We start from the raw sequence: 22,811 nt of genomic DNA, 5'->3' as shown, positions 1-22,811 counted from the left end.
TTTACTTCCCCGAAGTTAAGGTAAAGGTAAACAAATGTTCCATAATGTGAATTTTCGCGCCATTTCCCAATTCGGTTCCAAAGAACGTTTTTCAAAGTTTATGCGTTTCCTTGAGGGTCTAATTTAATTGAAACGTCCATTTCAAGTCTTTTTCCCTACATTCTCTCATTTTATGGAGCAACTCACATCCCACAACGTAAACTCCGATTTACAAGCAACCATCTGCACCACATCACTATCATATAACCCTTACTTCGTATTGTTCCTTTTTGTATTTTTTCATTCTTTCGCTCTATTGACATTCCTCCTCATTTTTCGTGTTTTTTTTTTGCGGTGTTGATATTTCGATATTTTTCTTTTCTTCATTTCGGCCCCCGATCTACATTGGGGACTGGGCATTGCTCAAATTTTCCTTTTGTTCTTTTATTCGGCGCTCATTTTGACCCATATATTTACATGTTTATTTTTTTCCATATCCTATTCTCAATCATCCTCTGCTTTGATGTTTCAGTAATATTTTCTATGTTTCAAATTTCCATTATTTTCAAACTCTGAAACGTGGTGAATATACAAAGAAAACACATGAAAAAAAAAAGCGTAAATAATATCTTGGTATCCTTATTTTAGTTGCTGAACTAGTACCTTGCTCAATAATATTACTTACTATAATTATTTGGTTAATGTGTTACCACATTACGATGATCCCCGTACGTATCTTTCTCTACGGGTCTGCTTTCAAATTATTTTCATTACTAATGAACAATACTTGAATTTTTTTTCGCTTTGTTTTTGTGGTGTTCGGAACTTTTTTGCTCCAACATATCTGACCTCTCAAGGGAAAGCACACACTTATTTACTTATCTAATTTGTTGCCGCGCCCGTACGTTGACATCAATCCCAATATTACATTCCCATCGTTTTGCAGACCGTAAACATTTTCTATTCATCGTTTTCATTTTTTTTGTGGACTAAAGTCTACTGGGTGATTATTTTAGATTAAGGCATTTCTGGCTTTGAGCTCCGCTTTCCTATATAGAGATGTTAATATTATTGCTGAATATGTTGTTCTTGTTAACTCTGCCTAATTTATTTAACAGGACGAGAAGGGCTCTTCTACATTTCCAAACAAAGTGTTTCCAGGCATAAATATCGGCTTCTATGCATTGTCCCATGTTTTGTTTTAGAGAAAACAATAATATTACTTTCCGCGTACCTCCTGATTCTGCCTGCACAAATACGTCGGTTGCATTGTTTTATTTTTCCAAAGTAAAGTTGCATTCAACCATTATGCTTTGTTCTCTAAAATGTAATCAAAATGCATTGTTGCATTTTACCAGCGCCCTACTTTTCCCGAGGAAACTTTGGGCAGACTGAGAAAGAAAATAAGTTTTATCACAAAGCAAGAAGTTCAACATGGGATACAGTATGATATCCAATGCACGAAGTGTGAATATTTAGTTCACAGAAAATATCTTCTGTCATTTATTGTCCAGCTTTCGGCAAAATTTTTGTGAATAATAATCCGCATAATTCGTTGCTATAGAAAAAGTATCGCTTCTACATTCTTCTATTCCGTACACACAAGATTATTCTGTATTTTTCGTTTTTTTTCTTCCTTTGTCCACAATAGTTTTCCTTTTATTTAAGCTTATTATATAGGGCGAGTACAACCGACCGAGCCACGCAAAAAGTCCGCTTTCACAAAAACTTACTTCGCCCCGATCTATCTTCTCAATATATTTTCAAATGTGCACACACATTCTCTTATTCCCAACTACATATTATTGAATATCATTGATATATACTAATTTCCACCCTTATAATTTGTGTTTGGTAAGAATGGTGCTCCTCTTCACCATTGGAAATATTCAATTTAGTGGCTCTTGAAATGATTTTGTGAATACTGTCTAAAAAACAATCTCGAAGCTGAAGTGAAAAGGATTATTACTGAGTACGAAAATAGCAACAAAGATACATACTTTCCGAGTTGTACTGGATCTTTCAAAGCGGAAGCTTCCGAATTGTTCCAACATCAAACATCCTCGATATGACATTGGTAGAATTTTCATCCATTTAGTCCCCGTATGGGTTTTAATTTGATTTCTTTGCACCACTACATTAATGTTTGGACACTTGTTCCATTCCTTGGCAAGGATTCAATCACCATCAAATCATATATCCAGCAACCCGTTATATTCTTTACGCATAACGGAGCTGATTTCGCAAAACAATACGCACACATGAGAATTATCCTACATTTATCCGATTATCATACATCGATCAACATTAATTCTAATAGTACCATGTCTATATTGTGTTAAACCGACTTAGAATGCACAACCAAACGAATTTAATTGCTCTCGCCATCCACTAGGGAATCCAAAATCTCCTGGTACTTACCGTGGGTAGCATTGTTGGCTTTTCTTAAATACTTAGCAGCTTCTTCGTACAACTTGTCCTGCTCTTCACTCTTATCATCATACAGGTTACCCAAGCTGATTTTGGCCTCGGCCAAATCAACCCAAGTACTTGGGATTTCCTCATTCCAAGACTTTTCAAGATGCTCTATGGCTTTGCGAAGAATCTTGATTCCCTCATCATGAGCCTTATCTTCACCCTCAAACTGTAGCTCTGCTGCTTTTGCCAAAAGCCACAATCCAAGCTTACTCTCGGCACCTTGCTTCAACTCTTCTTCTCCCGCCGTAGCCTTCTTTGCCACGGAAACTTCTTTCAAAAAGTTTAACAACTGTTTCTCAAAGAAGGAGTTGTATTTGTTACCATCTTCCTCGACCTGCTCAATTATTTGATATAGTGGATGCTCTTTTTTAACGATAGTCTTACCATTGGCACCTGCTTCAGCCTCCTCGAGGCTTTCTTCGTCATCGCTGTCGATTTGCTCATTGTGATCTTCACCAAAGCTTTTCACAATATCGATCAAATCATCCAAGGAATCAAAAATTTCAAGCACCCATTTCTGTCTAAAGGCCTTTTCCTGTTCCTTATCCTTTTTGACCAACTTGTATCCACTCGAGTACTCCTCAAGTGCCTTATCGAGCAATTTCTCGATGTTTGGGAATGCCTTGGCCTTAGAATCAAGATCCATCTTCGAGATATATTCAAGCGGAATACGACTCAAATCCACACTTGCATGTGCAAGTCTTATTATACCATTTTCTGGTTTTCTTGCTTCACCAAGCTCGATTCTCTCAACTGCGTTATCGAAGTAATCCTTAACAGTACTTCCGGCAGTAGTGTCTTCAGTATGAAACTTAGCCAATTCAGCCAATGCCATACCAAAGATAGCGTAAACATCTGATTCTAGTTCGATCGTTTGATCTTTCCTCGTCTTGGATGCTTTGTCGGCTAATCTGACCAATCTGTCACATTCGTTAACTATACCGTTCAAAAGAAGCTCACTCTCCCTATCCGAATCAAGCCATGTCTTCCATAATGCACGTAACTGGGATGTAGGATCCTCTGCATCTACTTCTTCGTCTAATGGAACCGTAATATACTCCTCTGTGTCCTTTTCTGCACTTTCTTTCAAACCATCAGCTTGTTTCTTTTCAGCTTTGGATGCTTCCTCGGTCTTTTGTCTCTTCCGCAAGTTGCGACCGATTCCAAGTTGTCTCTTACCCATTATATGTTGTGAAAAGTTCAGGAGCTTGTCTATACCTAACTGTCCTTGTTGGTAAAAAAAAAGTACACGAATCTGAACTACATCTTTTGTATTTTATAAAGATTTCTTGTCCTTATTTATTAAAAGCAGCATATCTCGTATACTTCTAATTTAACCGAGAGAGATACTTTTTTTTTCAGCTTCCCATTTTTTTCACACCATTTTTTCCTTTCGATTGTTCTTTCTCTTGAGTATGACGGGGTCGATTTCTTCCGATGACTTTTTTTAATGTAAGGATGTACATGACATGATTTCGGGAATCAAAATTTTACCTGGTCACGTGATAATGACTAAAAGAGCGACAACTATAGGAAGATAAGCGTGCGGAGAATATTTTTTTTTTTTTCATCCAGATAAGCATTATGAAAAATGCGCTATTTTCGGTACGTTGAGAAAGCTAAATTATATAAATATAATAACATGTGACGGTGCAAGTTGAAAAAGATGGAAAATCACCAGTTATGCTTGAATCATTCTAAGTGATAGGTGATTAATATTGTGAGAGGCAAAGGTGACAGAAATGGTCAGCAGTCTTCTAATATCGAGCAAATGTGCAGGGGAGCATCATTTATTATTTACAAATGCTGATATTCCAACCAAGGCACTTCTTTCAAGAATTAATGTAATCATAAGTACTGGAGCCAAGGCTATAGTGTTGAGCGAGAATCTTACACTCGGCAGCTTTGCAGAAACTGTTTTATTTAAAGATCATGAGGATGAGGATGGCTTTTACGGAAGGCAGGTGGAAATTATCACAAAGTCTTTCGAACTCGATGATCTCGAAAGGTTTGGACGCTCTCAAGTGGATGGTATTGTTGATCGTGTTTTCGTTGATATTGCAGTCAACAGCAATGGTGACAACTGGGCAATATGTGATGCTTTAGAACAAAGTATTTACAGCAGATGTTGCAGACTCAGAATACCGATAAATGTGTGTAACAATCTCAAGAGATCTACATTTTCTCTTCTCTCTACCTACACCAAGGGTAATCTTCAAATTGGCGTGACCACTAATCATCAGGGTTGCAAACTTGCCAATAGGATTCGGAGAGAAGTCGTTAAGGAACTTCCACAAAATATAGATGAGATAGTTCAACATGTTGGCGATTTAAGACGTGCTTTAGTAGAAAGTGACCGTGAGCATCAAAGGCAGCTGATAAGAGCCATGCAGCGTAATAATGCACATAGAAGATATGTGAATGGAGCAAATGCAAAGCAGCATATTAAACCAAACTCAAGATCTGCCTGGTTGTCTCAGATTATTGACTATTTCCCACTAAGCAAGCTCGGCGCCATATCGATGGAAGATCTAAGCAATGAATATCTTGAGAGTATTTCCAAAAGTGAAGGTGCCGTTATTGAGCCAACATCTAACCGCGGAGAGATTTCACTTGTGGGAGCAGGACCAGGTTCTCTATCAATGCTCACTTTGGGCGCCTTGAATTGTATCTACAACGCAGATATTGTTTTATCGGATAAGCTCGTGCCACAGGAGATAATCGATTGCATTCCAAAGACCACCAAACTTTTTATTGCCAGGAAATTCCCGGGAAATGCTTGTAACGCCCAGCAAGAACTACACCGATTGGCACTCGAAAGTCTTAAGGCTGGAAAAAAAGTGGTGCGGCTCAAGCAAGGAGATCCATACATTTTTGGCCGTGGAGGTGAAGAGTACGAGTTCTTTGTGGCAAACGGATTCCGGCCGGTTGTTGTTCCAGGCCTAAGTTCTGCTTTGGTTGCACCAGCAGTGGCCCAGATTCCAACAACGCAAAGAGATGTGTCTGATCAAGTTCTCATCTGTACAGGTACGGCTAAGAATGGTAAGATTCCGGAGAACATGCCAAGCTTTGACAAAAAGAGAACCGTTGTCTTTCTCATGGCCGTTAAAAAAGTGACATCGCTCGTTCCAGCATTACTAAGCGAGTGTTCGTGGCCTTCGGATCTTCCTGTTGCCATCATAGAGCGAGCCTCATGTCCTGATCAGCGTGTGATAAGAACACACCTTTCGGATCTTCCTGAAGTGGTTCAAAGCATCGATAATAGACCTCCAGGACTCATTGTTGCAGGTTATTCGTGTGATTTCCTAGCCAAGCATTTAGGGCCAAACGAGAAATATCGTATTGAGGAGGGCTACAAGCCATTTCCGGACTCAGAAGGAGCAAATACAGCTTCTATTCAAAAGATTCTGGCGACGTTTAAATGTTGATTTTATAGACATAGTATTCCGAGACAATTAATAAAAAATAATAATTTTAAGATGTATTTATTGAGCATTTACTGATACGTAAGCTCACTTGCTGTTTGGAATTACCAGCTTTGCTCTTGAATTTATTCTTGGCTTTCTCATACTAGCTTTTACTTTCATACGGCGCTTATTTTATTTTCACTTTTTCTGCCTTCACTTATTTGAAGTAAGTTATTTCTGTAGGAAGTGGCTGCATACACCAACTTAGATTTGGCCGTCCCTATTTCGAAATGTTTGCCAGTATATCTAACAAGTTGAACCAGATATTATATCATTTCCAAAACGTCAGCCTTCTAGATCTTTTGCAATTGTCATAAATTGGTATTTATCTCTCAAACCCGTGCACAATTGAGCAAATACAATTTTTAGCACCTGCCCCGCTACTTTTTTTTCTTTTTTCTTTTTTCTTTTTTTTGCTATTTCCTTACTGAACCGACCTACTTAGACTTTTTTAAGCTTTTCATTGCTATCGAAGCACAAAATCATCGCTTTTGGTTATTAAATACATTCAATTTTAAACACCCTCCAGGGGACGTGGAAATGAAATGAAATTATTGCCTTGCTGCTAGATTTGATTTCAATTTCTCAACCTTTAGCAAGCGGCGTGGCTAATTCCCGATTCCCGTTTTAGTCCCTGAGCATTCTCATTTAATGTACCTGCTCAGCCGTTTACGAAGATTTTCTATTTTTCTTTTTCTTCTGCCTTATTTTTTGTATTTTTTTTTATATTCTTCCTTCAACTTTCTCGACCGTCTGCTTTAATCTTTTCTGCTCTTCTTCATCTTGTTAATATTGTTTATTCTTGCAAGAGCATCCTCTAGTCTTTTAAGCGCCAAGTGATTTTCCAATATGGAGTCTTCTAAGATCGTCGCTTTCATTTTAGGTAGGTTACCTCTACTATATGTTTATTTTACTTAATTGATTGAGATAAGTGAATATCTGGACTGAGTCTTCCAATCATTGTAAGAGCAAATTTTTTACTAACATCTCACAGCGTTCCTTTTGCCACCATTGGCAGTGTTTTTGGAGAGAGGCATTGGTGCCTCTTTTTTTATCAGCATCATTTTATGCATTTTTGCCTGGTTCCCTGGTATTATCTTTGCCTTGTTTGTCGTTGCAACTACAGAATAAGTGATGGATTCAACTTCACAATTGGGTCGATTTAATGGTGGTGTTTGTGTTTTTACCCCATGTTATATTTTTTCGTCACTGTTTTCCATATGTTCTCGCCTCCGCTCTCTTGGTTTCTACCTTTCCCGTTTTATCTTTCTTTTGTGACAATTTGCAACCAGAATTCATTCATTGCTTACGAGATTCACATTGGGAAAACCAAGAATTATAATACTGTTTTCAATATTTGATTTATTGTGCTTTTTTACTTTGATTGTATTCATTTCAATATAATACCTTGGTATACATCATCCGGCTCTTCCGATGCAAAAGGGGCATCAGAAGGAGTACATAATAAATTAAGTATTTTTCAAAAAAGTGCCATTCGGCTTATATCTTATTAACATGAAGTCGTGAACATTGTGTGTATATAATATAATGCCAAAGTGCTAATATGTACATATATATCTGGTGCTATCCGATTGGATCCACAGCACATTTCCTCACTGGAACTGAGGGACCATCTGATCCATTATTGGAGACTGGATGAAAGCAACGCCTGCCTATTCAAAGTATCGTTCTTTGTTAGTATATATAATCCAACCATGCGTTTTTATTCCTCAATTCTTGTATTTCTCACTCTTTGATGTACGTCAACAGATTACGTCAACGTCCTGCACTAATTTCCAATTCATTCAAAAGCACTGCTGCCAAGCAAGATAACGGCCAAAGAATAGTGGATATTAAATCAGTATAACGGTTTACTTACTGCAAACAAAACAACGTTCGCAATCATTTTGAAAGCTGGTGATTTGTAGAAAGGTGGCTCCCCCTCATTCTTTTCGGCTTCCTGTTGTGGTGCAATGGTAAATCCAGACATTTATATATATGGTTAAATTTCTATCCTGGTATCCTAGAATGTCTTATTCTGCCAAAAGAAGATTTCATCATCCACAAATTCTTCCGTTTCTTGCATCTGGTTTCTGATGAATCTTTTTTTCACGAGGTTGGAAAAAAAAAAAAACGTTTTGGTGTTAGGATGTATATTACGCTCCAGATGAACAGAGTAATGGAGATATACTGCATATGGATTTAAGCAGGTCGATCGAACTTTGATGTTTCTGTGAAGGTTTCTTTAACGAACATAACATAACGGAGCTCTACATTGTTTTCTGTGTTGAGCACGTTCCGATATTTGAAGATTTTGGTGCTTATTGCGCCCCTTTTTATTTCCGAGCAATATTCCCGAACGATATTTCCGGAAAATATTCCCAGTGTAACTAATATGCATGTTTCAACAAGTATTGAAGGCCATAATGCTGAGCAGAAGGGAATTAATTCTCGTTTCCCCAATACTTGTGGCTTCGGTGTTAACCATCTTATTTCCTTGAAATTAATCGGGAATGCTCAAATCTCCCTAGGCTGTACACATCCGTACACCTGATATTTTTAGGGATGACATTATATATAAGGCCATGGTTGGCAGACTTTTGATCGCCGTTAGATTATTGACAGTAGAACTGAAAATTAAACCTCATGAATATATTCTCAACCATTGAATAGAAATAGATTGATTATCATTTTATTCTAAAGATGTCGAATGAGTATAAAAAAATACCAATTGAAGGTCCCACTGGTTATGGGACCATGTCACTTACAATGAGATCAGAGAGACTTGATAATCAGGATTGTTTTGATGCAATTAACAAAGCTCTTGAGCAAGGTATTACATTCTTTAATGTGGGTGAGTTTTACGGTGATGATAAGGACCGATTCTTGAATCTTAAGCTATTCAGGGAGTATTTTGCGAAATATCCCCAGAACAGGGATAAAATGACGATATCCGTGAAAGGAGCAATTGATCCAAATACATTTATACCTAGTAACACTCCTGAAGAGCTTACAAAATCCATCAAGCATATTGCAAGTTACTTCCCCGATAATAAATTTGACATTTTCGAGCCTGCCAGAATGGATAATATTCATTCTCCCGAGGAGGTGTTTAGTTTCTTAAAGCGTTTTGTTGATGACGGGACAATTAAGGGTCTTTCCATCTCTGAAGTTAACGGCAAAACTGTTTCCAGAGCATTGAGTGTGTTTCCTGCATTGAGTTGCGTTGAGGTTGAATATTCGATGATGCAAACGGACATTTTGACAAACGGTGTGAATGACGTGTGTCGCAAGCATGGAATTCCGATTATTGCGTACTCACCTCTTGGAAGAGGATATCTCACAGGAAGTATTCGGAAGATTGAAGACATTCCAAAAGGTGATTTCAGGAGAAGCATTGGAAGAATGTCAAGTGATGAAGTTCTTAAAGCTAATTTTGCCGTTGTTAAACTGGCACTTGATTACGCTGAGAAAAAGAATTGTACGGCAGCCCAAATCGCACTTGCATGGATTCGCAAGCATAATGAATTTCCAGAGAAATATGCGCATATCGTGCCAATACCATCTGGATCGTCAGTTAAAAGAGTTACCGAAAACAGCACTCTTGTTAAATTGACCGATGAGGAGTTTGCTGATATGAATGAGAAGATCTCGAAGTTCGATATAAAAGGTCTAAGATATAACGAGTATGAGGAGCAGTACTTAAACTTGTGAAGAATTTATATTTACAATTTATATTTTAAATATGGTGTATGCTTGCCTTAATCCAATAGCACTTTGTCAAGACTATGCAGAGACAAAAAAAAAAAAAAATGAAAAAATGAAAAAATATGTAAATGGATCCAGGGCTAATCGAGAAAATGAAGGATACAGTACCTCATCTTTAACAAGCTGATACGTTCAAAGAATTTCGTTAGCACCTAACATTTGTTGGTTCATTATTGCCGTATTATTTATTTTATTTGGTGCTCGTTTCTCTTCCTACATTTAGACAGATAGAACAAGAAAGCACTGCCAGTCATGACTTTTTCGCAGATAGTAGCAAGAAGAGTTGGTCTATTTGTTAGACTTGGTAACAGATCAGCGGTTGGAAGTTATAGTAGTGTCATCAGAAGAAGTTTCTCTGTTTCTAGAGGTGTCAAACTCCCTGCAGTGAAGTCAAAAAGAGAGCTTGATGCCAAAAAAGCCAAAGAGAAGAAATTGGAGAGGAGAATTGCACAAAAAAGATTGAATGCCAAGAAGCCAGCTTCTCAATCACCATTATTTATGGAGGTCCCTGTAGCAATGAGATATTTGCGTGCTGCAGAAGTTGGAAGAACACCTAATGAATCGTCTGTATCGATACAGGTTGAAGTTTTGGGAGAAAGAGGCACGGCACCTTTACAGGGGGCAGTTCGTTTTGCTAAACCTTTGAAAGAAACACGAATTCTTTGCCTTTCACTAACACCAGAAAAGAGGGAAGAGGCATTGAAAGCCGGAGCGGTCGCAACCAATGATGTCAGCTTCATAAATGATATTTCAAGTGGGAAGGCAGTTGATCTTAACTACGATAAAATAATTGCTACTCCAGATATTGAACCTATGCTCAGGAAGGTGGGTAGAGTTCTAGGTCCAAAAGGCTTGATGCCAGCGGCTAAAAGGGGAACCGTTACCGAGAATGTTGGCGAAATGATATCCAATACTTTGGGAACCCAACCATTCAGAGAAAGAAATGGAAGAGTGGCTTTGACAGTTGCAAGATGCGACTTCAGAGATGAGGACGTGATGAGAAATATCATCTCTGCCTCTAAAGCCATACGGCAGGCTATTGCATCTGCAAAGGCTAAGAAGCCGATTATTCTTGGAAATACTGTTTTATCTTCTACTCATGGCCCAGGAATAGTCATCGCATTTTGAAATTGCTGTTGTTCACACTTTACCTGTACACTTGTATATATATACACGGTTATTAGAAACACACTGAACCACCCATTATCATACAGAATGAGGTATCGATGATGTAATGATGTCTGCCTTTTTATACAAGAATGAGCACGCTTTTTATTTCTTCTTTTTCTTATCCTTCTCGCTTAATGTGTCAGTTCCATATAGTGTGGACTTATTTATGTATGTGTGGGTATAATAGTCATGTTGACCTGTCTCTTGAGATTTATACTAATTTTCAAGGTTTTCTTTCCCTACGCATTGTTTCTAGTATAATTTACTCGAGCTTCTGGTGTATGCACAACCCTACCCACAATTCGGCATCTCCCCTTCTTTTTTTCGCTCGTTGTTATTTAGCGAGAATCGCGCTTGTCAAATGGCTAGGCTAGTGAAAGAAAGAATATAAAAAAAAAAAAGTAAATAAAATTAAGTAGCCAGGGATCTCAAAAATAGCATTACGTATACATATACATATCCATTTATCGAGGCTAATCGGTCGCAGTGTCATCTTTAGTACCACTCTTTTCTTTAGATTCTCCTTCATCAGCACGTTTTGCAGTTAATATAAAGAAGGAATGGCAGAGTCTGATCGAAAAGAAGCACAGCTTCGACACAGCATAGTGCTTTTCATCGTACTGCTTGCTGTGCTTGTGGGGCTTCCAATATGGTATCTTACAACAACTATATACAGGGCAAATCTACCTGAAGCGGAAATCATTCAGATGGAGCATAGCATAGCTGATGGAATTGACTATGAAGTCCCTTTTTACGTGATGAATTTGCCATCATCTTTGGATGGTCTAATAGATGAAGCACAGGATCTCATAGATAATCAGATGAATGAGCTTCAAGATGCAAAAGCCGCAATAAGGGCACACGTGAAGCTTCTAAGTGGACGAGAATCATCAGTTGGTGAGTTTGACTACAAGATACGGCTAATTGAGCGGGACTTGATGGATGAAACAGATACTGAGGCAGTTTATATCTCTCCAGGTAGCGATAGAGAGATCAAGTTGTTCTTGTCCCCTAGCGTTATACAGAATGGCAAGGTTACAGATTTTCTGATGCGTGTTGTGACCGACATGGTTCTGGGTTCTGAGATTGGCCTGCTAACTGAAGTTTCTGGTAATTCAGGGAATGCAAGCACTAGTCGTAGTATGATCAAGATTCCCTATAATGACCAATATAAGGTTTCGGTGTCATTTTTGGAGGAAGGCGACGAACCATTAAGGTGGGATGTGAAGCCTGTGGTTGATGCTTTTGGCAAGTATCTGAGCGTGTTGGATTCTTATGCAAACTTCACATTGGAGACACAGCTTGGGTATTATGAGGCTCTTCCAGAGACAGCCAATCTCGAGAAATTGGAGAAAGCTGATGAAGAAAGTGTCGACATATGTATTTTGAAAGATACCTCTACGTTCATGGACTATTCCGAATGGGGATTGGACCAGGATGTTCAGCTACTGCCGACAATTAACCTTGTTGTCTATGCTCCGAACAGAAACAGGAAGATTTTGATCGCCAACTCGACAACGAACTCTTTCATTGTGCCACAGTGGGGAGGAGTGGTGATTTATAATGGTGCAGCAGATGGAAATAAACCAGGAAAGGATAATTTGCTTGTGTCTACTGAGGATCTTGAACCAGTCTTTGACATTTTTGCATCACAAATCCTTCAGCTCTTGGGTGCACCAGAGAGTCCTAAGTCACCTTTTATACGTGCAGATATGATAACGCGTGTTCAATGTGCACAGAACTTGCTGAAGTCTGTCGATAACTTGGTTTCTTTGATAAAGCTAACGAGAGAACTTCCAACGATTCCAATACCGGAAATTACGATGCAGGAAGTTGAAGAGACGATGGCACTCGTTAACAAATCCATGATTATAATGAAATCGTGGAATGAGAGTGACTGGTGGAATCAGGTGAATGAGTTATCAGCCAGGGCGGTGAAGATCTCAGATAAGGCGTTTTTCCAGAAGGATATGGTGCAGCAGGCTTTCTTCCCTGAAGACCACAAAATGGCAGTTTACATGCCATTATTGGGACCATTTGCAACAATTATGGTACTCGGATTGGCCAGATCGCTTAAGGAAAGAATTAAGATGAAGAAGGATGAGCAAGCAAATGATGAGAAAGTAAGACTGCGTACAGAAAACGAGCCTACTGCCGGTAAATGAGTATGGGAGTAATGTGAATTGATCCATTACTTTCTCTTTTTGGGAAAGTGATAATACGATAAGTGGTTTTCTCGTTTTTTGTTTTTTTCTCTCTCTCTCTCTCTGGATAATACAATAATGATAACACTGGCTCGGCTTTTGACAAAGCTGAAAGCAATGATACAAAAGAGGAACAGTTTAGAAAATAGACTTTGTAGAACAATGAAAAAGTACGGTGAGCAGGCTTAGACTAGACTGTTCGTAGTGCAGGACACATGCACTCCGGGATTTGAAATAAACACCGGCTCAGTCACAATAGAAAATTCGCGATTGTCTTTGGTCAAAAAAGGAAGGAGGCGGAGGACGAAAAGGCAGGCAAATAGTTAAGTTAATTGGATAATAAAAAGTTATTGTAGGAAAGACTTGGGGCTGATTGTAGCAAGTCTAGTTATTTGAATTAGCTCACTTGTTGCACATGTACTTGGTATCAGCACCACTAGAATAACGCCAACAAGTTAATTGTGTCTCGTTTTTAAACTACGAGAGGTATCGAAGTCCCGGAATTTTATTATGGCCGCAGGGGTGGGCTCGAACCTTTGCAGGTAGCTGCATCAATGCTTATCTGCGATACAATTTTTGCGAGATAAAGAAGGATCTTGATGGATGTAAACCAATCATTGAATGAATATATGCACGCAAAAAAAAAGAGATGATTGGAAAAAAATGGAGGAAAAGGTGAAAAAAAATGGTAATGAGACCTAAAAAAATGCCATCAAAAAGAAAACAAAGTTCGGACAACAAAAAAAAAATCATTGGAGGTCAAAAGCTTTGTCCCAGAATAACAATGGAATGAGATTTTTTTTATGCATACCAAGACTTATTCATTGAAAAAATGTGCTGGACCTCATATTATTAGATCAAGCGTACCTGAATTTCCAGCCGAGTGTGTATCATTCGGTGTTTTTTTTTATTTTTTATTTTCTTATTTTCTTTTGAGCATGAGATTTGGTAAATTTTTTCCCTCTGCAATATAATTGCATACATATGTATTGCTTTTTGTCTCTTTTTTATATACACGATCATTCTGTCTTTCCTACATTAACAGCTGCCAAGATCTCTGTCTATCACTAGAGTGAGCGTTGTGTCCGTGGTGTGTTTTCTAACAAATCAGTGATCCATTGATACCGGCACTATTAAGGCAAAAAAGTAAACTGGAACGGCAAGAATTGGACTTTTGGATACTTCAAGGACACAAGTCAGCATATTTACAGTAGTTGATTTTCAGGATCAGACGTCATTTGATTTGAACTTGCATAGACATTAAGCATTCATTGGGTCATTTCAGCACTTTTTTTGTTGTGCTCATCAGATCAGTCTTTGATTTTCTCGGGCACTTTCAATTTTTTATCCATCACATAGAGAAGAGTGTGTTTTGCATAGTCGAGAGCTTTTTGCATAGAAAAGAGTACCGTGCCCACATCTTGGAAATTAAATCACCCTTTGAAACACATTATTTAAATGCTTGTTCGTGCTTTGAGGCTCCGGACTTGCGTTTTGCTCGCATTGAGCATAGCACTTGTTGTTTTCATTGTCTCATTCAGAGACCAGGTTTCGTCATCATGGGACGATTTAGGTCTTGAAACCATTTACTATAAAAACGGAGAGAAGACCGTGGCCTCGGTGACACTTGAAAATGCGGTGCCTACAGATGTGGCAGATAAGGAAGATACAGATGAGAAGCAGGAAGAGCAAAAAGAGCAAAAAGAGCAAAAAGAGCAAAAAGAACAGAATAAGGAGACTGGGGAAGAAGAAAGCACGGATCAAGCTTCTGACAGCGAGAGAGATGATGCTCAGCTTGAGAACTGGGATCCACTTGCAGACAAAAAACCCGAGGAGCTCACGGATGCCGAACTTACGATTGAGTTGAAGCGAGTCAAAGGTCAGGCTTCAGATCCATACTGGAGTCACAGGCACGAGCATGAAAACAATCCATTGTACGGAACGCCGTTGGACAATGACAAAAAGACGAATCCACACAAGGCACCTCTTCCAAAAGGATATGTGGGCAAGATGACGAACGAATATAAGCCTTATGAACAGTTCCGGGTAGTGAAAGAAGACTATGGCAATCCTGACAAGGTGCCTAGAGCGACGTTTTTCACGCTTGTGAGAAACTCCGAGATGTATGGGCTTATTGCGTCGATCGAGCGTCTAGAGCAGCGTTTTAACAAGCGGATGAACTACGACTGGGTTTTCATGAACGACGTTCCTTTCACCAAAGAGTTTATTGACAGAACTTCGGCAATGGTGTCTGGAACTGCCCGTTATGGAATAATCCCGCACGAGCACTGGTCATACCCTGATTGGATCGACCAAAATCGTGCACGTGCAGTCCGTGAGTCACGTAAATTTGCCAACGTTGTTTATGGTGGAAGTGAGAGCTACCGCCACATGTGTAGATTCAACTCGAAGTTTTTCTACAAGCACCCAATCATGGAAGATTACGACCTCTATTGGCGTGTGGAGCCGGATGTTGAGTTCATGTGCGATATTCAAGAGGATCCTTTCAAGTATTTGGCCACCACTGGAACCATGTACGGTTTCACCATAGCCTTCCAGGAGTTTGCTGTTACAATTGAGACTCTCTGGGGCACTGCAATGGAGTATTTCCGCAGGGAGTCTGTGAAGAGCCAGCTTCCAGCCTTGCAGACCCCAGAAGACAGTCTTCTGGGTTTTGTCAGCGATGACCAGGGCGGTAATTACAACATGTGCCACTTCTGGACCAATTTCGAGATCGCGAACCTCACTTTGTGGCGGTCTCCTCTCTACGAAGGCTTTGCGGACTACCTGGATCATGCTGGTGGCTTCTTCTACGAACGTTGGGGAGATGCGCCTGTTCATTCCATAGCGGTGTCCATGATGCTAAAGCCTTCCCAAGTTCATGTCTTTCAGGATATCTCCTACAAGCATACAGTTGCCGGAACGTGTCCATTGGATGATGATCGCTTGAAAAGTGCACATTGCATATGCGATCCTTTGGGAGACTGGACGATTTCTGGTCAGGAGTGCAACAAGAAGTTCTTGGAGGTCTCAAAGCAGCCTACCTTGAAAGATTTCAAGAAGTACGACCAGCTCTTGAGTGAGAGAAGAGAAAATGATGAATTGTTGGAGACCAGAAAGCAGCAGTTGAGGAGGGAAGCTTCCAAGAGGAAGTATCGGCAACGAACCAAGCAGAGAGAGATCAAAAATCGGATAGCTCAGGAGAGGAAACGGCGTCTTCTTTCTAGCAAGTTGGAGGAAAAGAAAACTAAGAGAGATTTAGCTGCACCTACCACCAGCTCGTTTATTGCACCAACCAGCGCTGGATCCCCTGTTCGTTTGAATGCACGGGGTGAGAGGCTTGCTTACTTGGTCTAATGTGCCAGTCATTTAAACGTTTACATTATTCTTATACCATGTCTTTTTTTCCCCTATTTTCTTCCACTTCTTTCTGTTGCTGCTTTTTAAAGTTTACTGTCTTTGTTGTGTTTTCCCTTTATCTTTTTGTCTCTTTTTCTTGGTCTTCTATTAGCGGTTGAGGGGCATTTCACGCATTTCTTGACGTTTTCATTGGATTTGGATCTGTTATCTATATCCATCCAAGAGATCCGTGCACCATTTTATTCTCGCATCCGCTATGATTTACTCGTTTGTACTTCGCATATTACTTAATAGCATTGTTGGTCATTATATGTTTTCCCATAAAATTCAGTATAGTGTAGAAGCTAGTGTCACACGGATTATCATTACAGTGTTTTTTTTTTTCTAAAGTTAATATCTTATTTTGGATGCCATAGTAAAAAATTTAACGCATAGCTGCAATCCTCCTCCTTCCTTCTCCTTTAGTACGTTTTTGCATCGCCTTGGAAAACCTGTTCCTACGCTACTTTTTATGTCCCGTACGTATACGAGATCCCGATTCTTAGGCATGGAAATTTATTCCACTAGCCCACAGTGGATCGTATAAGGAGAGTGCCTCTGATATCAGGATTATGAATTTTCCACCAGATTCCAAATGTCTTCATTATCATTTATTTTCTCATACCATGGCTTATGCCTAATCCTACTGAAAATATCGTAGCCTCGTTGTTCACTCTCCAGCACACAAACATCCGTACATGTACTCTGCCCAATTTCAAAGCCGCCAAAACTTTTTCCCTTTTTCCTGAGCCTTTCCTTTCTCTGCATTTCTTTTCTGCCTGTCATTTTCACCCCCTTACATTTCCAAAGCATTTTCCATGGTATTCGCGGTGTTTGCTTGAATTACTTTACTTAATTATGCAATTTAATTTCATTGTTATTTTTCTCTCCTTGCTCGTCTGTTCAATTCGCGTAAAATTTCCTTTTTTTTTTTTTTCACTCACTCGATGTCGATCACCAGCCTCGTACACTCACACTACATTACGCTCTTTTTTTTCCTTCTGTTTCTTCCAAGTGAACAGTTTCAATCCAACCGATTGGCTTCTCTCTAATCCCAAGATCAAAAATCAAAATGGCACGTTCTAACGCTAGGCTGATAAGATTTGGGTTCTTGGCAGCTCTAGTGATATTATGTGTTTTTATCATTTCTAAAGGTACATCCACTTCATATGTGGTCACGCAGTCATCTTCCTCGATAGTGGACTCATCGTCTTCAAATGTGGAAGAACCTGTCTCTAGTGAACAGGAGAAGACCGAAGATAAACCAGCAAGTCCTAAACTTGCAAAAGTTAGCGGAAATTATGGTGGTAATGGAGGCTTGGGAGATGGTAAAGCAGAAGTGCCTAAGGTGTATGTGGAAGAGAGTGATCCTAGCAACGAAAAGGACAAGGTCAACGCCGCATTTGTTACCTTGGCCAGAAATGGTGATTTGTATGAGTTGGTCGAATCCATAAGGGAGATAGAAGATCGTTTCAACCGGAAGTTCCATTACGATTGGGTTTTCTTGAATGATGACGTGTTTGATGATAATTTCAAGAAGGTCACTAGTGCTCTTGTCTCTGGTAAGACACACTACGGAAAGATCAATAAGGACCAATGGGGATTCCCAGAATGGATTGACACCGATAAGGCTGCTAAGGTGCGTAAGGAAATGCACGACAAGAAGATTATCTACGGTGATTCCATCTCATATAGGCATATGTGCAGGTATGAGTCTGGATTCTTCTTCAGACACCCACTGATGATGAAGTATGACTACTACTGGAGAGTCGAGCCTGGCATCAAGATTTTCTGTGATATCAACTACGATATCTTCCGTTACTTCCACGATAACAGTTTGGTGTACGGTTTCACTATCTCCTTGCCGGAGTACAAAGAAACCATTCCAACTCTTTGGGACACCACCAAGAACTTCATGAAGGAGAATCCTCAATACGTTGCTGAAAACAACCTCATGGATTTAATTTCCGAGGATTCTGGTGCTACGTACAACGGATGCCACTTCTGGTCCAACTTCGAAGTTGGTGACTTGAGATTCTGGAGATCTGAGGCTTACATGAAGTATTTCGAGTATCTCGATCATGCTGGTGGATTCTTTTATGAAAGATGGGGTGATGCTCCTGTCCATTCTATTGCTGCTTCTCTTTTCCTTCCAAGAGAGAAGGTTCACTTTTTCAATGATGTTGGATACTACCATGTTCCTTTCTTCAACTGTCCAATTGACGAGAATCTACGTTTGACACATCACTGTTCCTGTAATCCTGATAAGGACTTCACCTTCAGAGGATACTCCTGTGTTAACAGGTATTTCAGTGTTAAAGGATTAGAGAAGCCAAAGGGTTGGGAGAACTACTCTTGAGGGGAGCTCGCATGTATGTCTCTAAAGAAATAATAACTAAGCTCAGTTCATAGGCGGTATTCGTTTTCTCAAATTTTTTGTTACATTTTTTCTTTCCCTACTTTCTTTGTTTGAACGTCGTAATCTACCAAACTTAAACATTGTTTATCTAAAAATTTAACTATTTACAGTAGCCGTGCTTCCCCTACTATGTATTTACAGGCCTGCTCTGCAACGTGAGTAATCTCTTCCTTTTGCTCTTACTCGTATCTGGCCTTCTCTTTAGGCTGTTGCTTTCTGTTCTTCTCAAAATTAACATCTTCTTCAACACGTTTCTTAAGACTTTCCGGAACAGTCACCATACCAGTGCCTTCGACCTCTTCAAGAAGACCTGGGATCATTTTTCCATAATGTTTCAATTCGCTCTTGTCCATCTCGTCCACAACAAATTGAACAAACTTCTTATCTCCAGAAAACATCGCTCCCCGGAGTAGATAGTAAAAGGTAAAGAAGTTTGGAACTTCATCCGGCTTTCCTTTGGTCTTCATGTTAATGAATTTATAGAACTTCATGGTAGATTCCACGTTTGGGTGATCCGAAAAGCCCTTAAAAATTAAGTTATAGTACTGAGGGCGAAGCTTTATTCCCTCTTCCAATCCCTCAGTAAACAACTCCAAAGCACGATCCATTCTGTTGCCTAAGCATTCACTGTAGATAACGGACGTGTACGTAACAGTTGAAAGTCTCTTACTTGCTTTCTTCATGGTAAGGAAAAATTGCCAACCAAGTTCTGCAGTTCTAGGATTTCTACTCAAATTTGTAACGATCATAGTCATTGCCTGTTCATTCAAGCGAATGTTATTGTCCCTCATCGCTTGTAAGATCTTGCTTAGTTCATTCGTTATAAATTCCTCCGAAGCTCCAATTTTCTTTGCTTGTTTCATTAACATATCCACCACGGTTGTCCATGTAGCAATATCTGGTGCCAAGCTCTTATCTTTCTTTCCTGCTTCAATCATGTCATTTAGAATTTCGGTCGCACTATCAAACCTGTCGTTTTTAAGGAAATAATGAAGAAGCTTATTGTATAAAACAATTGATGGTTTAAATGTCTCTGTTGCATCTGCTTTAATCTGTGCACCTTTTTCAGCATCGGCTCCATCACCATTCTTTCGTTCAGCCTCGGCTAATAAATTCTCCTTGTTGTATAGTTTGAATAGTTGGTCAGCCTCCTTGCCAAATCCATTTTCTATCATACCAGAAATTAGTTGCTCTTTAAGCCCACTAACAGGAAACTCTGGATGCTCCTCTTCGACCTTCTCAAGAGTTTTCATTGATTTAGACAGTAACCCGCATGCACTGTATCCCTCCATTAAGTATCTATAACTCTCGGCATTTGGTTTGCAGTCGCTATTTTTCAGCAACTTCCAAACGCTTTCGATTCTAAGAAGTCTATTTGCCGATGAAGAGCGTGCATTTGCTAGCAGTAGCTGATTCCAAAGGCAACCGTTGGTGTGATCTTGTAGTCCTGTGTAGCCATCTTCCATGTGGATAATGCCTTAGTATAGTTTTTATCCACAGTATAAATCAGCATGATATGAGCCCACGTCTCCGATGTCAAAGCCTGACCCTTCTTTTCCGCATTTGCTATGTTATTTTTAATCAAGTCTTCCACTTTTGCCGTCTTGTTCTCTTTTGCTGCCGTAAGAACATTCGCCCAGCTTGCTTTGTTGTTATAGTCAATCTTGCTCCTCAGATAATTCATCCAGATATACTTGACGTGGTTGGCAAGCTTGTTGTCAAGATGAGTCAACCGGAAGAAGTTCGATAATGATGAAAACGAAGGATCTGAGCCAAGATCCTTTAGAATCAACTCGACAAAGTCCGGGTCAAGTTTTGAGTTGTTTTCTTCCAAAGAAAGAATGTACGAGACCAAGCCAGAGTAGAAAAACTGTTCTGTTGATCCGATGAATGATTTTGGAGTGTGTCCGCTTGTCTCTCTAAAATCAACCATTCGCTCAGGCTGGCCCTTGAAATAATCCAAAGCACTAATCCAGGTGCTTAAGGCTCTAGAAAATTGACCCTCGTTAATCAAGCATTGCAGATATCTGTTCATGTGTGAGACGTGTAAAAGCTTGTATTTAGTAAAGATCTTGATGACATTAGAAAAAAGCACCGAGTCCTGAACATTCCCACCTTTATCTTCCGAGTTAAGTTGATGTAATCGTGAAAACAACTTATGTCCTAGTGGAACACTAGCATTAACAAGTCGGTAAGAATCTTTATACGCATAAGCAGAATTCTCACCACTCTGTTTCCTCTCCTCATTTGCAGCAAGCACCATCTCGAGGTTATCCAATATTTCGGTCGGTCCCATTGTAGGATCGCTCGTTAGTATTCCGATTAATGAAGTAGTGGAAAGTCCTTTCTCTTGAGCCTCAGCAAAATCTGTGATTTTCTCTCTGTTTTCTCTGTAGTATCCAGGCCTGTCTTCCCTGTTGTATCTATTATCATTTGTGTTTCTCCTTTCGTAGTAATTTCTTTTAACCGTCTCAGTAGAAGCTGGTTTTTCTTCCTCAAAGTTCGAATCTGCTTCATCTGCATTTCGAGTATCCTCACTATAAAAACGCTTGTAAGTTGTTTTTAAAGTAGCTCTTTTGCGTAATGTCGCGTACACATAAGCCTTGTTCTGCACTGCAAGTGCAGTCCGCCTAGAAGACGCCAAAAATCTGGAAAGCATATAGTTGGAAAAGCCAAAAGACTAGTCGGTTGAAACTGCAAATGGATTTTCTCTTGGATGAGTAATGATCCGATGCTAAATAAATAGATATATATGTATGTATATATACCAGCCCCGGGTTCTCAAAAGACTACCAAGGTCTATCTATAATACCCTCTTATTATACGGCCAGAAAAAGAATGAATTAGTTCTTCACAGAATAATGTTATTATGTATTTATGTTGTGAGTAGAGTTGGAAAATAAAGTTTTGTCAATATCTTTCCGGCATTACTGGAATTACCGCCAAAAAAAAGAAGGAAAATAAGAAATTAATCTCATATTCTCCCGCCAGGCAGGTAAGTGAGTCTTTCGCACTAACGCGATACCGAAAATCTGAAATAAAACTGCCTTGAAATTTCAACCGGAAAGGACAAAAAAAAGTGAAGAAAATATTATAGGACCGAGGAGTCTCGATCGGACGGATGGATGGGTGTCCGGTGACAACTCAAAAATGGCTTCTCGTGTATATATTGTTTGTAATAAGTATGCTTTGATGAGACTACCATATTCAGCAGAATTTTGACTTAAAATACTTGTTTCAAAGCACATCATCGTTGTCACGAATAGGACACTCAAAATAGATCATTTCTTTTAAAAGAGAAGCTGCACTTGTTTTCCATAATGACACATTTCTCAAGCGCAGACAACTTTATAGAGAAGTCGGTCCAGCTAATGAAATCTGGTCCGGCAAATACCAGAGTTAGCATTACATATACCCATAGTGGAGAAAAGAGGAAGCCAATCGTAAAATTCAAACTTTTCAATCCGGTGACTGGAATATGTTTATCGCTTAGAACGCATAAAGCTAAAGAGTTTTCTCGAATTATGAATGCTCTGGGACCCAGAGGAACTGCGGTGACCAAGCATGTGAATCCGGGAACTGCCAATGAAAAGATTGAAGATGTGAAATTGGAGGGATTAGGCTGCATAATGACGAATACTAAGTTTTCAGAGCAGGAAGCCCAAGAAGAATCAAAGCAGGAAACCAACCAGCCGCCTGCAGAAAGTACCACAGAGAAAGTTACATCAAAGCACAAAAAGCGGTCGAAGAAGTCGAGGAAGGGACGGAAGCATTGATTATTAAGATAATGTACCTAATTATATATATCTTGTGATAGTTCTGGCCGCGTGTTGCAACGCAAATATCGGAAGCAAGCAGATGGTCGAAGCTTACGAGCCTTTTTAGACATTGTTGTCTGCTCCGTTTTAGGAGCAATTTTTAAAGTTC

General features: G+C 39.5%; 10 protein-coding genes across 10 annotated transcripts; 7 read left to right on the top strand and 3 right to left on the bottom strand.

Moving 5' to 3' along the window:
• Positions 1–2,350: 2,350 nt before the first annotated feature.
• Positions 2,351–3,640, bottom strand: BRETT_001928 (uncharacterized protein; the record flags this gene model as incomplete). Its single annotated transcript, XM_041280466.1, has 1 exon — positions 2,351–3,640. The coding sequence occupies one exon, from the start codon at positions 3,638–3,640 to the stop codon at positions 2,351–2,353; it is 1,290 nt and encodes a 429-aa protein (XP_041138257.1).
• Positions 3,641–4,199: 559 nt separating this feature from the next.
• On the top strand, positions 4,200–5,885 carry BRETT_001927 (uncharacterized protein; the record flags this gene model as incomplete). The annotated part of the gene is made up of 1 exon (XM_041280465.1): positions 4,200–5,885. One exon carries the CDS (start codon positions 4,200–4,202, stop codon positions 5,883–5,885), a length of 1,686 nt encoding a protein of 561 aa, XP_041138256.1.
• Positions 5,886–8,627: 2,742 nt separating this feature from the next.
• BRETT_001926 (uncharacterized protein) lies at positions 8,628–9,638 on the top strand (the record flags this gene model as incomplete). Its single annotated transcript, XM_041280464.1, has 1 exon — positions 8,628–9,638. The coding sequence occupies one exon, from the start codon at positions 8,628–8,630 to the stop codon at positions 9,636–9,638; it is 1,011 nt and encodes a 336-aa protein (XP_041138255.1).
• A 306-nt stretch (positions 9,639–9,944) lies between these two features.
• On the top strand, positions 9,945–10,820 carry BRETT_001925 (uncharacterized protein; the record flags this gene model as incomplete). Its single annotated transcript, XM_041280463.1, has 1 exon — positions 9,945–10,820. One exon carries the CDS (start codon positions 9,945–9,947, stop codon positions 10,818–10,820), a length of 876 nt encoding a protein of 291 aa, XP_041138254.1.
• A 602-nt stretch (positions 10,821–11,422) lies between these two features.
• BRETT_001924 (uncharacterized protein) lies at positions 11,423–13,027 on the top strand (the record flags this gene model as incomplete). Its single annotated transcript, XM_041280462.1, has 1 exon — positions 11,423–13,027. The coding sequence occupies one exon, from the start codon at positions 11,423–11,425 to the stop codon at positions 13,025–13,027; it is 1,605 nt and encodes a 534-aa protein (XP_041138253.1).
• A 1,497-nt stretch (positions 13,028–14,524) lies between these two features.
• Positions 14,525–16,423, top strand: BRETT_001923 (uncharacterized protein; the record flags this gene model as incomplete). The annotated part of the gene is made up of 1 exon (XM_041280461.1): positions 14,525–16,423. The coding sequence occupies one exon, from the start codon at positions 14,525–14,527 to the stop codon at positions 16,421–16,423; it is 1,899 nt and encodes a 632-aa protein (XP_041138252.1).
• A 1,114-nt stretch (positions 16,424–17,537) lies between these two features.
• Positions 17,538–18,824, top strand: BRETT_001922 (uncharacterized protein; the record flags this gene model as incomplete). The annotated part of the gene is made up of 1 exon (XM_041280460.1): positions 17,538–18,824. One exon carries the CDS (start codon positions 17,538–17,540, stop codon positions 18,822–18,824), a length of 1,287 nt encoding a protein of 428 aa, XP_041138251.1.
• Positions 18,825–19,063: 239 nt separating this feature from the next.
• On the bottom strand, positions 19,064–20,176 carry BRETT_001921 (uncharacterized protein; the record flags this gene model as incomplete). The annotated part of the gene is made up of 1 exon (XM_041280459.1): positions 19,064–20,176. One exon carries the CDS (start codon positions 20,174–20,176, stop codon positions 19,064–19,066), a length of 1,113 nt encoding a protein of 370 aa, XP_041138250.1.
• Positions 20,177–20,283: 107 nt separating this feature from the next.
• BRETT_001920 (uncharacterized protein) lies at positions 20,284–21,543 on the bottom strand (the record flags this gene model as incomplete). The annotated part of the gene is made up of 1 exon (XM_041280458.1): positions 20,284–21,543. One exon carries the CDS (start codon positions 21,541–21,543, stop codon positions 20,284–20,286), a length of 1,260 nt encoding a protein of 419 aa, XP_041138249.1.
• A 661-nt stretch (positions 21,544–22,204) lies between these two features.
• BRETT_001919 (uncharacterized protein) lies at positions 22,205–22,660 on the top strand (the record flags this gene model as incomplete). Its single annotated transcript, XM_041280457.1, has 1 exon — positions 22,205–22,660. One exon carries the CDS (start codon positions 22,205–22,207, stop codon positions 22,658–22,660), a length of 456 nt encoding a protein of 151 aa, XP_041138248.1.
• Positions 22,661–22,811: the final 151 nt, after the last annotated feature.

This window comes from Brettanomyces bruxellensis, chromosome 9 (genome assembly GCF_011074885.1).
Source record: "Brettanomyces bruxellensis chromosome 9, complete sequence".
NCBI classification, from domain to species: domain Eukaryota; kingdom Fungi; phylum Ascomycota; class Pichiomycetes; order Pichiales; family Pichiaceae; genus Brettanomyces; species Brettanomyces bruxellensis.
Note: the sequence above shows the minus strand (reverse complement) of the source record. Positions and strands in the feature narration are given on the sequence as shown.